Source organism: Micrasema longulum, unplaced genomic scaffold, assembly GCF_059751315.1.
Source record: "Micrasema longulum isolate JH-2025_06_02 unplaced genomic scaffold, ASM5975131v1 h1tg000082l, whole genome shotgun sequence".
NCBI classification, from domain to species: domain Eukaryota; kingdom Metazoa; phylum Arthropoda; class Insecta; order Trichoptera; family Brachycentridae; genus Micrasema; species Micrasema longulum.
Genome location: NW_028277288.1, coordinates 74,581 through 92,256, shown reverse-complemented (window position 1 = coordinate 92,256; position 17,676 = coordinate 74,581). Strand labels below are relative to the sequence as shown.

The 17,676-nt window shown below is 33.8% G+C and overlaps 2 protein-coding genes across 11 annotated transcripts in view; both read right to left on the bottom strand.

The window, feature by feature from the left end:
• Window positions 1-1,857: 1,857 nt before the first annotated feature.
• LOC148284868 (NPC intracellular cholesterol transporter 2-like) lies at window positions 1,858-6,233 on the bottom strand. Of its 6 annotated transcripts, none has more exons than XM_088233354.1 (5): window positions 4,113-4,122; window positions 3,687-3,834; window positions 2,919-3,026; window positions 2,514-2,698; window positions 1,858-1,993 (listed from the first exon to the last, which is right to left on the bottom strand). In XM_088233354.1, the coding sequence occupies exons 1-5, from the start codon at window positions 4,116-4,118 to the stop codon at window positions 1,886-1,888; spliced, it is 555 nt and encodes a 184-aa protein (XP_088089480.1). In that variant the 5' UTR covers window positions 4,119-4,122; the 3' UTR covers window positions 1,858-1,885. The 6 variants fall into 6 exon arrangements, with proteins under 6 accessions (XP_088089480.1, XP_088089472.1, XP_088089496.1 ...); XM_088233346.1 differs by having other exon boundaries at window positions 3,687-3,843; window positions 4,113-4,120; XM_088233370.1 differs by lacking the exon at window positions 4,113-4,122 and adding an exon at window positions 3,958-4,102.
• A 2,807-nt stretch (window positions 6,234-9,040) lies between these two features.
• Window positions 9,041-17,676, bottom strand: part of LOC148284866 (uncharacterized) — a 24,377-nt gene continuing 15,741 nt past the window's right edge. For 3 of the 5 annotated variants that reach the window (XM_088233483.1, XM_088233495.1, XM_088233507.1), the window contains 4 exons: window positions 16,160-17,386; window positions 15,202-15,259; window positions 13,369-13,534; window positions 10,263-11,732 (listed from right to left, as the gene is read on the bottom strand). In XM_088233483.1, coding sequence (XP_088089609.1) covers window positions 11,646-11,732; window positions 13,369-13,534; window positions 15,202-15,259; window positions 16,160-17,386 — 1,538 coding nt within the window. In that variant the 3' untranslated portion in view covers window positions 10,263-11,645. Of the gene's footprint in view, window positions 9,315-10,262; window positions 11,733-13,368; window positions 13,535-15,201; window positions 15,260-16,159; window positions 17,387-17,676 lie in introns of those variants that run through there. The other 2 variants (XR_015823618.1, XR_015823620.1) reach the window with 1 other exon arrangement.

The window sequence follows — 17,676 nt, the reverse complement described above, 5'->3', positions numbered from 1 at the left end:
ACCCCAAGTGAATAGGACCACAAGCTGGAGGAAGAAGAAATGTGATTTTGATCATTTTCTTCTACGTTAATTAACACCACATATGGCAAAATACACCCTGAATGGTATCTGATGAACTTTTAATCATCAAATCATTCTTCTTTCGTGAATCTTTATCAATGGGTCTTTTCCTTGCATCTTTAAGATTACAAATATAAGCGGAAGCTACTGGAGCTGCAGTTTATCTAGCAGCTAGAAACTAGAAACTATATAATAAGAATATGTCTTCTCTTCAGGATTGTTGAAATAAATTAGATTTTTTAGTCCTATTCAAAATCCTCCATTTTGAAATGTATGAAAAAATTGATGAAAATGGTTTCAATAAAAATTTTAATGACGTCACAGGTCTTTGTGAATCAACCAATCAATTACAACGTTGAGCTGTGATAGATTTTCGGTTTCCAGGAAACCACTTTTTTCGACGTTTAGTATATTTTAATAGCTACTGGGTTCTACTTTTAAATGTTACATCAACTCATCAGGTATTGTTAAAAGAAAGGAGATTTTTGCAGTGGTAAAGTAGTTAGCATTTATTTGTTAATTTTTGATTTGGATAGAACACTTAAAAACCATGTATACCCTTAAAATTGTGCATTCTATATGGGATTGCCCAGAACTTTTGTCACTCGTCAACTTCAGGGTGCCTGGAAGGATAACTAGGCGGGTGCCACCGTTTTGCAGTAACAACTCACGCACAGTGTATAATTGTAATGCCGTATTAAGCCGACTTCATGAACTCGGCAATAGTTGTTCCCACATATCGGATATATTTAATGTGGGGTATTGTTCTTATAGAACAAACCTTATAAACTTTTTCAAAGATGAGCAGTAATCATATTTAATGTAGTTACTTCATATATGATTTTCTGTTTTTTTTTATTTTTTTTTTTTATATATATTTTTATTATAAACCTTATTATGTTTAAAATTTGATTTACTTTTTATATTAATTTTTAAAGTTCTCGTATACTTTTTATTTCAAACTTTTGTTTTATTTAAACTTTTTTTTTTTTTTTAAATATTATGTTATATAATTTTTAGGCTTGATTATTGTTCCTTAGTTTTGAGTGCAAATATGTAGTTTAAAAAATATCAAACCTTATATGTTTATATTATAAATTTGTAAAAGGCAATTATGCCGTGTATGTTAATAAAATAAAAAAAAAAAAATAAAAATAAAACAAAATATTTGATAAAAAAAAAAAAACTAAAATTTAATTTTAAATTCCTGATTAACGAAGTTTTTATTGTCTCCGGTAAATGTATTATTTAGTGACTTACGTTGAATGAGGAACTTCAGCCCTACGGGAAATTGGATACAAAAAATGTTTTCTTACGCGGGGTAAAAATTAGAGCATTAAATTGTACGGCAAAGTTTCTTGAAAATGTACAGAAAAAATAATAATAAATATTTTGGAAAAAACGCACTACTTTAAATGACGTCACTGGTTCATGTGAATCAACCTATAATCTAAGAGCTATGGAAGATTTCCGGTCTGCTTGTCGCTTCTGGACCAATGGGAAGAACTGAATGAGAATAAGCGGAAATGAACCTCTGACGTTACAAGCGAAGTTATTTCAGAAATACAAAACTTTGAAAAATCGTAGCGCCGATAATACGATATATAAAAATTAAAAATAAAAAATTTTGACTTAGTTTAACAGTCTATTAACAAATAAAAAAAAAATTAAAAACCACTGAACTTCCTCATTCTAACTAGGCGGCGATATGTATAATAAAACTAAGTCCTTTTTTTTACAAATATATTTATATTTTAACAATTAAAATCTTATCAAATAATATATTAACGTACAGGTCAAAATAATAATATGTATCCCAAAAAATCTATTCAATATATATCATTTTAGCTCCGACAACCTTGCAGGCAACCTTGAAGCACTGAATCACTTCTTTGTTGTCTCCGAGAAGGGTGAACTCCAAGGTCAAAGAAATCTAAAATAAAAAAGTTTGTCATATTTATGTCTGATCGATTGCAGTAAATAAAAAAACTCAGACCCCTATTATGCTGATCCGGAGATGCCAAGAGATTAATTTACTGATATTTAGTAAAATTCTAGGCAAAAAATTGTTTGTAAGGTGGGGCAGCGGATTTATTTTAACAAACGTATTTTCGCTATCCGCACCCAGAAGTGCATAGGGCACTGCATCGAAACTACAAGCGCAGTGTATCTAGAGCATTTTTTATACACGGAAGGTAAGGTGACCAGTCTTATGCTTCCAGTTACCAGTGTCCAGACAGCGAAATATTGCAGTGTTATACCACCGTTAAAACAAATATTTTACGTGCCAGGAATCGAACCTGGGACCTCTAGAATCGTAGGTGGATGCGCCAACCACTGCACTATGAGGCTGATTTATCCCCATTCGATTTCGATTTGCAGGATTTCTACCTATCTAAAACGGCATAAAAATCTACAAAGTTTAATTATTTATGCCGACAAATAAATAATACCTTGGGGTATCCACTGATGGGCATGGCCAGTCGGTACACGTACTGTTGGTCCTTGACAAGGGGACAGGCACCCCCGTTCAGCAGGTCCTTGCAGCCGTCCTGGAGCTCTCCAGGCAGGGGATAGGTCACCGTTATTCCTGCCACCGTCGCGCGCACCTTAGGGACCAGGGTCTTGCTGTTGTTGGCTTGAAGTTGACAAAATTTGCGCATCAAAAAAAGAGTAGAAAATGAAGTAGTATTTTACTATAACAGGCCTAAATTATATAATTATTTTTATCAATTATGAAAAACAGATTATTAAACGGAATTTGTCCGGACTGTAGTTTTTGTTTAAGTAGGTACCTACACTGTTGAATACTGCAGAAGGCCTTTACGTGATACATCAAAAATAAAATAGTAACTTACGGGCTTTGAATGTGATGTCCATTATGGCGTTAGTTCCATCCACGAGGTTACACGGCTCCTTGTCACATCCCTTGATGTCCACATTGACGGCAGAAGGAGAGGTTCCGCCTGAAACAATCCGAGTATACATAATATGTTAACAATATTTCGCAAAGGTACATCATTCTTTTAAAAGACAGGTACTAGATTGAACCTTTTTTTTTCACTACAGCATTAGGTTGAGACTCGTCGGTCTCGTGATCAGCGCGTTTGTATATCATGCGAGAGGTCTCCAGTTCGATTCCCAACAAGGTTGCAAATCACGGTAATTTGGAAAATTGAGTGCTGTCATTGCAAGCAATCAAGAAAATAATCCATTGCTTTTTAGCTAGTTCTTCGTAAAAGTGAGTTTGCATCGGTTGCGAAAAGTATTTGTCTCAAATGAAATCCTTACGGAATCCACTCTGAGGTTTTAAAATCTGGTCGAGACCGGATTTATCGGATCAGATGGTAACCCAACTTGAGATTGATGTTACAGATTGAATTGAAGAAATATAGATGTTCAATTATAGGCAGAGTCGTAATTGTCAGACAGTGTGTAAAGTGATTACTCAAACGAACGAACCAATGACAGGTTATCGCCGACAGTTACTTTTAGATGATAATGTTGCACTTATCAGAAAATGGCAATAATAAAGCAGTTGGCGATAACACAGGGCATAAGCCCAGTAATGACTTCCATTTTTCTTCATGTATATTTTATTTTATTTATACACTGAGCATAGTTACATTTTTGAACAGCAGTGGCGGATGTTGCGGAAACGAAGGCAAGGACGAAGATCAGGAAGAAAGTTTTGGAAGACATTTTGTTGGTTGTCTGCTCTCTGCTGTTTGCTGTCACTGAGAATATTAGAACTGTACTTGTGCTCCAATAAACCTGTGAACACTATTTATACTAAATTGTGTTTTTGGAATGTCCTTTAATATTGCAGATTAAAATTTTTATCATACATGAGTGATATAACTAACAGATGGTCATGGTAATCTAATGAAATCTCACCTCAAGTTTAGGTGATGTATGCAATTTTGTTTCAACAAAATATTTTCTTTTTAGTTTAATAAAAAATATGTTTAAAAAAATCCCTCATCAAAAGATGCATTGTTTAAATTATCTCAAACAAAATTAAGTGTTTTATTATTTTCAAAACAACAAACCATCATGCCGTTTCACCATAGAGATAGGCACAGAAGATAGAATACCTCACTCTGTCTTGCATATAGACTTTGCTTCCTCTACGTTCATTCATCTTCTCATGAATATGCGCCGATTATTCCAACTAAAAAGCTCTGTAAAAACTTATCTATCTTCAAGTAATTTGTTGGATTTGGTCGCATTTTAGCCGTTCTTTCGCTATTCATTCACCCATGTCCAAACCAGTGCAGAACTCCTTTCCTGATGCTGTTGATAATGCTCTAATGAATCTCGACAATTGTGGCCCTATTGTGCTTACCTTATTTTACCCTATTTTACCACACATTGGCCTGAGAAATCGTATTTCCATCGCATTCATTCTTGTATTTCAAATATCATACTCCGCTTCCATACATAATCCTTCTTATTTACATTTAAGTCAAGATTGAAATGTCACTATCTAAATATTTAAATTGTTCCTTTATCCTTCTTCTTTCCTTCCCATCCCCTCTCCTCTCTTCATAGTATAGTGTTAATTTTTTTTTTTACATATATTTATTTTTGTTAATCTTTGCTTTTGATTTTTGTATAAAATTGTAAGATTCAATATGTCCATGTATTTATAATTTTCTCAAACTGAACGATTTGGGTAGGTAGGAAGAAATTGCCTTAAGGCAATATGCCCGCCCTTATATGTATATTTATTGTATATGTATATAAACTGTCAAATAATAATAAGTATTGACACCAGGATTTTATTGCGAATGGCTAATTTTGTCTCCTGTGACAAACATTTATTTTCCAAAATTGATTTTAGTGCATGTTCACCCCGTTTCCGCCATCCTTGTCCAGAAGGGGTGGATTTGCCGCGAAAGGTTTCACACGTAAATCCTGTACACTTCGCCAGACTCTCGACTCGTGCTTAATTCGCGATTACATGTTAGGCACGAGAGAATCGCGGTGAATTCTCTCTTTCTTGACAAGCTCTAAGATTGAAAAAAGTAAAAAAATTTAATTTTGCCTTAAAATATTTTTTTGTAATTGTTCGAAAATAGTAAAAAAATTACGTAAAAGGTTTTTACCATTGAAGATTTAGATCTCAACACGTCTTGTGGCTATAGATAGCATATTCATTTGTCTCTGATGAGATATCAATCTGTAAAATTTGTCAGAAAAATTTAAGTGAAAAATAAAGTAAGATGAAGCGACCGATTTTGCTCATTTTAATGAAAACGTAACAGTTATTCAATATTACATTTTGGCCCTCATAAAATTACAGAAATCACTCATGATGAAGAATGGAGATTTTCTCTTTGTTTTTTATTTGCATCGCAATAGGCCAAGAGGCCGATTGCAGTGGTGAGAAAGAAGACCCAAGCTTAAGAAAAATCACATCCAATTTTTGTGTTCTCTCCGGGAATCGAACCCGAAACTTTCCGTGTGCGAGTCAAGCGTCTCAGCCATTACAACACGGTGGCTGTCACAGATGTCACGTATTTATGTTTTTAAAAACCAACAGTGAGATATCTCTGGAGAACATAATATTCGGACTTAGAGGTGTGCAAAGGGTCTGACTTGAGTTTAATTATTTGAAGTAGATTATGAATACTGTATTTTCATATTATTTATGTTCAAAGCATTAACTTTGTGGTCAAACATTTTAATTAATATTAGTAATAAACTACTCACCGGTAGACCACAAAACCGCAAACCACTGAAACCCCGAACTGCGAAACCGGTAGACATAAAAAGTTGGTGAGTGGTTAAATACAAATATTTACTAGTATTAACTTTTTTTTCACCATCTAACTTTAATATTTTATTATTTAAAAACATTAGTTCTCAAAATCGGAAATTTCGGATTTATCTCACTGCTGCTTTTATATATTCCGCCACATTGTCTTCTGTTACTCTGTACGCACACAAACATTATTCTCTACCTTCCATAACTCATTACACAAATACAAGAGTTACTAGATTACTCCACCCTGAAAAAAACAACTCACTACTACTCGGTTAAAGTGTACAATCTACTTGCATTGTCCATAAGGACAATTAGTAAGTAATCACAATATAAAATTGCTATTAAGAAATGGATTGTCTTGTTTATAAAATTTAGTCTACAAGTTTATATGAATTTGTTATGTTTTTTATGATTATTTTAGTTTATGTTGCTTATTATGTTTAAGATATCATTAGGTTAATTAGTTCAATTACATTTTTATTTTCTTATTATATTAACTATGTTTAATAACTAATTTATGTTTGACAAATTACAACAGGGATGGAGAATACCTTAATTAAGGGGTATGGAAGTTTCATTCATAGGCAGAATGGTGAATGTTAGTGTGTAAAATGGCCACTTAAACCAGCCAATGACAGGTCATAAGCCCTGTAAATGCCTAGACTTCCATATTCCCTTATTTAAGGTATTCTCGATCCCTGTTGTAATTTGTTATTCTTAATGACTCCCGAGGGGGTGAAATCCAGTCTTTTGTCTACAAACATTTGGACAAACTCAAATATTGTAATTTATGTTTCACTTATTGTAAAATGTTTCCTTTGGCACGGGACCCCAGTGAGGTGCCTTTTTCTCGGCATTTACAGGACTTATAACCTGTCATTGGCTAAATTAACTGGCCACTTTACGCACAGTGAACATTCACCATTCTGCATATGTTTGAACATCATTTTCAGCTCTTTAACTTCACGAAAATAAACAGATGGAAGAATTTAAGAAATATGGATGTTCAAACATATTAATGTTACACAGAATGGTAAATGTTACACAATGTGTAAAGTGGCCACTCAAACCAGCCATAAATAAGCCCTGTAGATGTTTCCATACTTCCATATTTAAAATATTTTGATAAGAAAATGTTTTTTTTTTTTAATATTGTAATCCCATAATTATTTTTTGGAAATCAGATAAAGTTAATAACAGCGAAGATAAAAAACATAAATGACCATATTTACAAAATATGCTTTCGTTTTATCATTGATCAAATATTTTATCACTTGACAACAAATACACGTGTATTTTTCATCAGAAAATATGCAGTATCTATCTATCTAGGTGTCCACAAGGGACATGTGGGACATTGTATTTGTATCTGATTCATAATACATATTTTATTTTCAATCTTCCCCACCAGGTGACAGGTGCAAAGCTAATTTTTCTTATCGCAAGTAGTCATTTTAATTGACATTAAGTTTTAGTAAATACATTTTTAGTTTCAAGTGGCTTTAATCTTAAATCCTGCACTGATTATTATCATTATTGTGTCGGACACCATTTAATACTTATTTTTTTATAACCATTTAATGTTGATTTAATAAGATAATTAATTTGTGAAGTAATCCAATTAGAATCAAATTGATATTTAAATTACTTGAATTTAATTTTGATATTTGAAAGTCCGACGCATTCCGCTTCTATTAGTTTTAATTTGGTTAATTTAGAATAATTATCTGTTGCACGTGTAATTTATTTCATAATTTTTTTAATAACTTCAAATTTTCACCCATTATTTTGAGTTTTCCCGCGTGAAACAAGTCTACATATTTTGTACTGAAAATTATTTTTCTTCTTTTTTATTTTGTTTGTGTAAAATCAGGCAAAAAACTCAAATCCATGAAGATTGGCGGTTTCCGCGGTGGAATCGGGCCCTCGGGGCGTCCGCAGTCGTTCTTAGAAAAATCAGTCAGGCGGATTCAAGAGCGCGAAAGTTTGAATCTGGCCGGCGCGAGATGGAAAAGACGATGCCGGGCACCGATCTCGCTGCGGTCTTCAGCGATCAACTTTTTAAAATCTCTACAATTTGGCTTTAAAAAAACGCATCCTTTTATAACTTTTAGTTTTCCATACACATTGAACAAGCCGCATCAAATCATCAAGCGACTCAGATATCTCAACTTTGAACGACCGTATTTAATTCCACCTTTGCAGTATCTACCTGGAATTTGCGCCATTTGGTCGGGCCTGGCGAGCTCTATCTGAGGAAACCGAGAAAGTTTAGAATTTTTACCTACCTGATTTCAAACAAATTAATTTTGCAATTTTTATAACTTTTATGCTCATAAAATACAGGTAAATCTAGTGCTTCAAGCCAGCCCTTTAATAAAGGAGAGTTTTTTCCACCCCAATTGCTGGCCGGGCACTGTACTTTGTAAACGTCATACAAATTTTTGTATATTTCGATATTTTACGTGATCTCCAATGTTGTAAAGTGAAAAATAAAAAAAACTATTTGAACATGCACTTTTTTGGTTGCGCCGTGACAGAGACGGTGCAAATGTATTGACTATTGATATTACCTGTGCAACTTTTGTGAATAAATGCTCAGTTTTTCTCTACTTTGATTTAAATAGTGAAATTGTCACCTCCGCCTCATGCCGCTCCGAATCTGAAGATCATTGGACGCTTTGCCCTGCAGTTGTAGCTGACCCCGTCTAGAGCCTGACCAGGTCTAGACGGGGTTATCCTACGGACTAAGCAACGAGGTTCTGCACTGCTGGCCTCCGAGCCGAAGCAGGGTTCGGGAGATCGACCTTCACTAGGGACGGCGGCGCCTGCGCAGCGGCCCCTGAACGCGACCTCTCTTCCGACATTAGTATCCCTTTCGCCCCCTGCGGAGTGAGGCCGTAGCCGTATTTCTAGCGACGCACCACCTCGGTTCCGGATTTAGAGTCCGGAACCAGGAAATGGAACAGCAGTCGGATGGCCGAATTTTTCGTTAGCCCAGTGGCCGCCCGCGACCCTTCCGGTCCGGTCTCTCCTCGTTCTCTCCTCGTTCTCTCAAAACTGAATAAATACAATAAAAAAAATATTGATATTTCTTTGTCCTTTATTACTAATATGACATTGTAAGGTTTTTCTATGACCATTCGTCAAACTTATTATTTTTATAATATAATTGGAGAGTGGGTTGTTACAAATAAAACATTTTCAAATGGGTGAAGTTTTCTTTAATCATCAACAGGATATATTTTATTTGATTCTTTTTTATAAAACCCTTGGAAGACGAAGTGTTTATGGTGTTAAATGCGGAAAATCTTGCGGATATAATGTTTATCCAGTCTTTTAGATATACCGGAAATTCGGGTATTTAAAGGAATACCGAAACGCCATCAGCTGGTTTAATTGACCTCTTTATGCACTAAAATCACTATTTTACATGCGTCAACTTTAAAATGAACAACATTTTAGCAATGAAAGTATTTACCTAAAAATAAACATTAGAGGTTATGAAATACATCAATTTGAATACATTGACAAAGTTGAATTAGTTTGCCAGAATATGTTTTGCAGTATTTACTTTTAAATCTTATAATAAAAATATTTTTTTTAGGTGTTCTAATAAAAAATAAAAACAAAGGGTATTCATTTAAACACAATTTAATTTTCTGTTTGAATTTGGATATTTTTCTTTCATCCCCGTGTGTATTAAAAAAAAACTGACTTGCATAAAATTGTATTTTGTGACATTGCATTCTCTTACAATATGTTATTTTTTAAGATTACAAACATATTGCATTTGAAAAAGCTGATCTACCAGTGTACGTTATTAGTCATAACAATACTCTCGTGACATGTGACTTATTATTAGTATGAAATATTGGAGAATAAGTACCTCAATTCTGGTGGTATATTTATGTACCACTTTGTTCTAGGTGCCCTATAAAAAAAAAGGTCACGTGGCAGCCTGAAATTATCTTTATCTCTCGTGTTATGGCAATGTTTGCGTGGATTTTCATTTTAAGTTGTTTGATTTTAATTTGTACAGAAATCTAAAGGGTAAATAAATATTTTCATTATCAATATTTTGATTGTGTCCAAATGCTCGACGCAAAAACTGGAATTTACTTTATAGGTATTATAACGGAGAAATGTTACAGTGACTTGACTTAAATCACTCAATGACAGGTCACAAGCCCTGTCATGGCCAAACTTCTATATTCCGTTCTCAAGAGTGTTCTCCATCTCTACTGTAATATAATAAAGTAATATCGATGTTAACACGATTTTACAGAATCTTAATAGATCTTAATATATTATTAATATAAGAATTATTTAAATGTCTTAAGACATCACAACAAACGGGCGTTTGGAATGGAATGATTTGAGGAGTCGAGACTCGCATGACTTGGGATATTTTTAAACAAAAATAATGTTACAGTTAAAATAGCATTTATTTTGTAAGCCTTTTACCTGATACAAATTCACAGTGTGGTACGAGATATGAACCCCTCTTTGACTTGGATTTTATTTTTTCACTTCTTCCACAATTTAGAATTCGATAAACAGATGCCAAAGCAGCACTCTATTAATAAGGACTATGGATGATTCATAGACAAGATTGCATCACAATCCTCGGTGCTGTGTGGAATAATGTATGTATATAGCGCCAGTAATGATGGGAAGCGTACAAATAACTTTGACATACGGTGACTTGTGTCAACTTTTATCGAGCGAGGGCGATACAGTTAGCTGGGACACATACCGATGATGCCTTCCGAGAGCCTCAACCGCGCTCGCCTACATAACGAGGCGTCAGATATTCTGGTACCGGACTTTCACCTTTCGACTTTGACGTTCATAAATCAGCAAATAACAGAGAAGACTGAAGGAATGTACATTATAGGTAGTTTTCATTGTATCATTTGAAAGATTACGTCTTCTATGAAACATTTCGGTTTATACCATTTTTATTATTATACTTCGGCGGATGAAGAATATACAGATTTATGTGAAATATAGAACTCTGGATGAGCTTTTTCTACTCCAAGGTTGCACTAAGGTAAAAATCCTTAATAAGGAAATTGGGTTTAATTCCTACGGCAGGTCGGTTGCGAAATACTGATATTAAATGTTGTTTTTAGACTGCAGTGTTTCATTGTTCCTAGATTGATCATTTTACCTTCATGATGATCGAAATACACTGCATTTGGTTTGCCAGTGCAGTGCCCTATGCACCGCTGGGTGTGTAAAGGGGAATGATGGTGATGAGTTTCGGCACGGGTAGTCAAATACTTTACGTCCAGTGAACCTTAGCTGCGTTGACTGTAAACTGTTATCGGAGTTTTGAGAAGTCCTATTTCATATTCTTGTATTTGTTTCTATGTAGTTATATTTATTGTTTTCTCAATGTGTCCCAAAGAAGATAACTTTCACGAAAATATTTCTTACGGTCGGCAATTCGGACCTTGCAAAAACATTCACATTCTGTTACAACAGGATTTTGTAACAGAATCTTAAAAATAGTATTCAGATGATGCATGTAATACGAATTATTGAAATAAACAATGATGCATATTCACATAGTGTCTTTTATACTGAATAAATTACACGAAGGCAATCAATATTTTTGGTTTTAGATTAACGCAAGGCAATCCGTGATACATTTTGGAACAAAGTGGTCCAGTTCAATCCGATTGAATTCAACCCAGACCATATGAATTGTGGTTTGATTTGTAACCGCCATATTCACTAAATCTTCTCGAGACGAGTCATCCACTATCAAGTTTCAATATCACAGCAGAAATGATTAAATCCTTCAGAAATAATCGTGGTCAAGCAATAGATTTCTTAAACTGGGTATTATTTCGGTTGTATTATTTGTGGGTGGCGACAATGTATTTTTCTGAAAACAAAAATAGTTTAAGAACAAGGCCATAATACACCATAACTTATTAGCTAATGGTTCCCCGGTAATCAATCACAATAATAACAATGGTAGGTATGATATCGTCCGGTTTCTGGAACAAATTGGTAACTTGACATTTTCTTAGCAGTAAGATATTGCCCAAATCAATTCGGGACGAGCTTCAAACTTTAAAATAACTTTGACAATTAAAATAAAACCACAAGTTGAATATTACAAAATATTATTTAATGTATTTATAAAATACTAAATATTTTTCAATAATTTGACTTCAAGAGCAAGTAGTATTTTGACCGTACAAAGGTAGCATAATAATTAGGTTTTTAATTTAAATCTTGAATGAATTTTTTAAAGTTATTTAAATTATTATATCGTAAAAAATTCAAGTAAATGTAGGTACTACCTAACTATTATTAATAACATAGCTGTCTGCGTTTAAATAATATTATTTCTATTACAAATTATTATTAATTGTTTTGAAAATTACAGTTTGGGAGCATTTAGCAATGAGGAAGTTCGGTGGATTCTTTTTATTTTTAGACTATTAAACTGAGCCAAAAGCTTTTTTTAAAAATTTTATATATCAAATTACCAGCGCCATGACTTTTTTAAAGTTTTGCTCAGTCAGTTCTGCCAATTGGTCTGTTGACTTACCGTAAACTGGAAATCCTTCACAACTGTCTTACCATTCATCGATTGCTTCATATGAACTAGTGACGTCGTTCAGAGTGTACTGTTTTATTTTTTTTTTCATGTATTTTCAAGAAACTTTGCGCTACAATTTAAATGCTCTAATTTTTGTTGCACGTAAGAAAACATTTTTGATTTCATTATTTGTAATTATTAAGCATTTTTGACGTGTCAGGCAAAGACAGTTGCCCAGTGTGGAAGTAATTGTTTTTAACTTGCAAAATGAAGTAAGCGATATTACAATATTTATCCAGACAATGTTTCAACATCTGAGCATTTTCGATTATGAAACTGAGGTATTATTAGATTATTTGATGCCAGTTACCAAAAAATCTCATCCTTTCGAAATTTGTATTTACCAACTTGTGCCAGAAACCCGACGATATTGGCTATTATATTTATAGAGGCTATTGATGTTGTTCACACTTACAACAACTACAAACCATCACGCCGTTTCACCGTAAGGGTAGGCAGAGAGGATAGAACGCCACATCACTCTACCTTTGCATACAGATCTCGCTTCCTCTACATTCATACATCGTCTCGTGCACGCGCGCTGATTATTCCGACATTTGACATGTCCATCTTCGAGTATTTGTTGGATTCGGTCATGCCATGTCTGTCTCGCTCTTCTTCTATTTCTGCATCCATCAACATTCGCATTGTAAATATTCTCAGCCGTTCTTTCGCTGTCCATTCGTTCTACATGTCCAAACCAGCGCAGAGCTCCTTTCTCGATTTCGTCGATAACGCGTGTCTCAGCCTTACATAAGGTACGGATCTCGACATTTGTGCATTTATCGTGCATAGTTTTACCACACATTCGCCTCAGAGATCGCATTGACTGTAAATATTGTCCAAGTTGGGAACTCGGAATAATGAATCGAGTGTTTTGGTAATAATAATATAATTGAATATCAGATACCTCATTCTTCAATAATATTTCCGCTTGCTCCTTCAGCTCTCTGATCCTCTGCTTTTGTTTTGTGTTTATGTTATTTAATTCTACCAACTTATTATTTACTTTATTATTTCCCGCATCGGAAGCGTTCATCGCGCCAACTACATCGGAGATAAATGCCAACACGTTTCTGAAATAAATATTTTTGTATTTAATAAAAAAACATACTCAAAATATGTACATTCACGGACACGCGTTTCACACAGTGGCAAAAATCCAAGGGGGGTGTTAAAATAACATGGGGTGGTGTAACAGACGGTTAAAATAGAATAATAAAATAATATAATTAGGGTCCCCGTGTTAGACCAGTGATTCCCAAAGTGGTCTATGACAACATGCAAGGGGTCTACGTCAACGAAAAAAAATTTTGGGGGTCCATGAAATGAAAATGGGGGTCCACGATAGTGGATCTCAACATACACTGATAGTACCTATTTACTTACATTATACTATCTTATAATATAAAGACATGTACATTATTTATAAAAGTACCTATGAATTAAAAAAAATATTTTATATGTTAATAAAATTGTGTAAGTTGAGGATGTAGGCATTCACTTTGTGATGTTCTAGAATTTTATGTGACATTATGTAGATTTAATGTGACAAATGTTGATAATTTATTATTAAAGCATCAGGTTCATCCTTCCCACTAAAAACATTTACTTATTACTTAGTTTATTTTATGTTACGTTTATTTTATATAACAGATGCAACATTTTATTTGGGGAGTTTAAATTTAAATTAAATTAATAAATGTATAAAACTTAACATTTGTTTTAACTTTAAGTTTTTAACACTAAACTTCACTACAGTTCAGGTAAAAACCGAAAAACATGGCAAGGGGTCTACGACACAAAAAAGTTTGGGAACCTCTGTGTTAGACCTACAATAAAGGATGAATATTCCACTTTCGGGTCTGACCTCAGCGGCACAGGGATACTTTAGAATAAAAATTGTGCTTAGCGTTTGATTAATTTTTGCCCTAAGAAGAGCATTATTCTTAAACTTCGACATATTATTGCTTTAAAAAGAGCATTCGTACCCATTTGACGCTACACATACAGTAGTGGGCGGCATGCGCACACACTGATAACTTACAAACACTACTACTTTAAAGAATTGTTATGCATATTACAATTTGTGTTTTTTTTATATCTACTCAAATTTGAATCTGAGTTTTATTTTGGAATCCAAGATTTCAGATGTGACATTTTTGATCAAATGAAGATTAGTTTCATTTTCTGTTTTTAGGGGTGCTTAATTTATATTTCACATTTTTAGGGTTTGGTAGCCAAAACGGAACCCTTATAATTTTGTTATATCCGTCTGTCCGTTCGTATGTCACAGCCTAATACCCTCTAAAAAGATTCTTCATCCTCTGTTGAAATAACTTTTTTTTTATAATTAGAAAATAAATATTAACATTCTAATAATTCACTGAAATATATTTATTTTTTTAACTAGTCTGACATAATTGTGCTAAAAAATTGGAACCAAGTTGAGCTACACTCTGCAACGGGGTTTGAACATATATACAACATATATAATAACATTTCTTATTCCAATGTATCCGTCAATACTGATATAGGGCCAGTTGCACTGAGTAAAATAATTGTTGCATTTTTGTCAAAATGCACAAAATTTGTTGTATGAAAAAAGGAAGATAAAACAACAAAAAAGAAACCATATTGATGTAAATGTAACAATTGTTCAACTTTAAACGAAATGTCGAAACATATATAAACACAATGGAAACATTTGAAACATGAAAACAAGTTTTAATTTATTTCTTACTTGCAAGAGTGGAGATTTCTTGATTTTAGCTGAGATCTTGGTGAAGTGTTGTCAATACCTGAAATCAATTGAAATTATATGTTAAAAAATAACAATATTGACTGAATCAGCATTCATTTTCTAACACTTCATGATGAATTGTTATAGAATAACAACTTTATTACTTTTACACATTTATTTTATTAAAAGAAAGCACTCGATAAAGGCGAGGGATATATGTTCCCTTTGCGATATGATGTCAGACCTTCTCACCTCTCTGGACTAGAACCCGTATAATATGCTAACACCTTTGATAAGTGGAAAACCCACCCGCTAATCCAGTATTAGTTTCTACCACTGATTTTTTTATTTTTTGTGGATTTGTGGGATGTGAATCATACATTTCCTGAATGCAAACAATAGATTGTCAAAACATTCAAATAACTAACGGGCGAATATAAAATCACCGAGATACGCGGAATTAGCACACAACCTCAAGATGCCACCGGGAAGTAAAATGAACACTGGACAATAACTATATATAAGTGGTAGTATCTTTAATTAGCCAGTTCATAAAGACAGTTCGGACATTCATTCAGTCGGTTACAACATGTAGTTCAGTGCTCAGTTACCTGGTAAAACATCTACGCGTTAACTCTCTCTGTTAAGCCGTTTAAACAACATGGAATAAACACAAATCAAGGAATATTATCGTTTTCTTCTGTCAACCTCCAATGCCCCGAGCATCAAATCCTATAGATTCTACAATTGCACTGTAGACCATATTCTATATTCATATAATTAATTGTGTATCACCCGTCGGTGGGAGGAGAGCTCTCCCGAAACTGTAATTGTGTTTTATTAATTGAATAAATGTGTAAAACTAATAACAAAGTTGTTATTTTATTACAAAAAGAATAACAATTTTAAAACTAAGTCTTTACACTAGTACCGTGATATAAATATGAATAATACTTGCCTAATTTATCTAGTTTGCATTTATTTGAAGCTGAAATATTTTTATCGGGTATTCTGTTTATTTCCTCGTGGCATTTATCGATAAAATTAACCACGGGCAGAGATGGCACATTCCACGATTCAATTTGAAACTCATTGTGTTTTGGTATTTCATTAAATGACAACGGAGCTTTGCGTGCATCGGTTTGAGAAATGGGAGAGGAGGCACTCTTGTTTGCACCAGAATGAAGATTTAATAATGACGAATGCATTATTTTGAAACGCTTTCCATTATTTGTCACTATGAATTCTGTGGGAATGCCGTTTTTCGAGCTAGGATGGATGATACAATTTTCGGATGAACACAAAGATGGAAAATCACTTTCAGAACTGGAACTTCTCGTGTCTATCGGTTGGATATTACTTTTGGGTGAATAGACTAATTCGCTTTTTACAGTAGACAGTAATTCCAGATTATTCAACGGAGTTTCCTCGGAGGTTTCTATGACTTTAACTTCATTTCCGTCCATTTCTATTTTAAATTTAGCGGCTATTTCAATCGGGTCCTTTTGCCGAGGGATGTCATCAGTCATTTCTGTTTCTGTGTCTATTGGAAAAGGATCTTCCGATATTTGTACCATGGACATACTACGGTGATCAGCCTTCTGTTTGGACTTACTGTATACAGGTTTCACATAATATTTTCCATTTAGGGATAATTCGTAAGTATTGACTTCATTTTTAGCGTTGAGTTTTTGAGCGTTTCTCGAAAAAACATCACTCTTCGAGGAAGGAATTTTAAAATATGTTTTATTCAAAGTTTCATTTTTTTGTGTTTCTTCTTCCACCTTTACTAAACTTGTTTTATTTAATTTCTGGGCGTTTATTAAAAACGATTTATTTTTCAAGGAAAGGTCACCTGAATTATTCAATTCATTCAGGGGGTCTATTTTATTATTTTGCGCGTTGTTTGTATCGTAATCTAGACTCTCATGTGTTTCTTCTTCCACCTTTACTAAACTTGTTTTATTTAATTTCTGGGCGTTTATTAAAAACAATTTATTTTTCAAGGAAAGGTCACCTGAATTATTCAATTCATTCAGGGGGTCTATTTTATTATTTTGCGCGTTGTTTGTATCGTAACCTAGACTCTCATGTGTGGAATCAGGGTTCTTACTGCCCGACTTGTCTGTGAGTGAATCCGGGACCATCACATAAAAGCCTCTGTCGGGAGTCGGGGCGGGGTAATCTAAAATGAAAAAAAAAGGTAAATGAAATAATTTTAAAATCAAAACAAAAAAATTTATACAAAAAAACATTTAATTGACTTTTTTGACAGAGATTTTGTCCTCAATTTGACTAAAGGTCGCTTCACACGCAACGATAAACCATAATGATGAAACTGTGCAGTTTGAACTGCGCATCGACATGTGTATGACAAATAGTTGCAGTTTCGTCTGGACGGTCCGGTCCATCTACGGCAGTTGTATTTTCTATTCGAAAATCGTTGTCGATCGCGGCTGCGCAGTTTTATCGTAG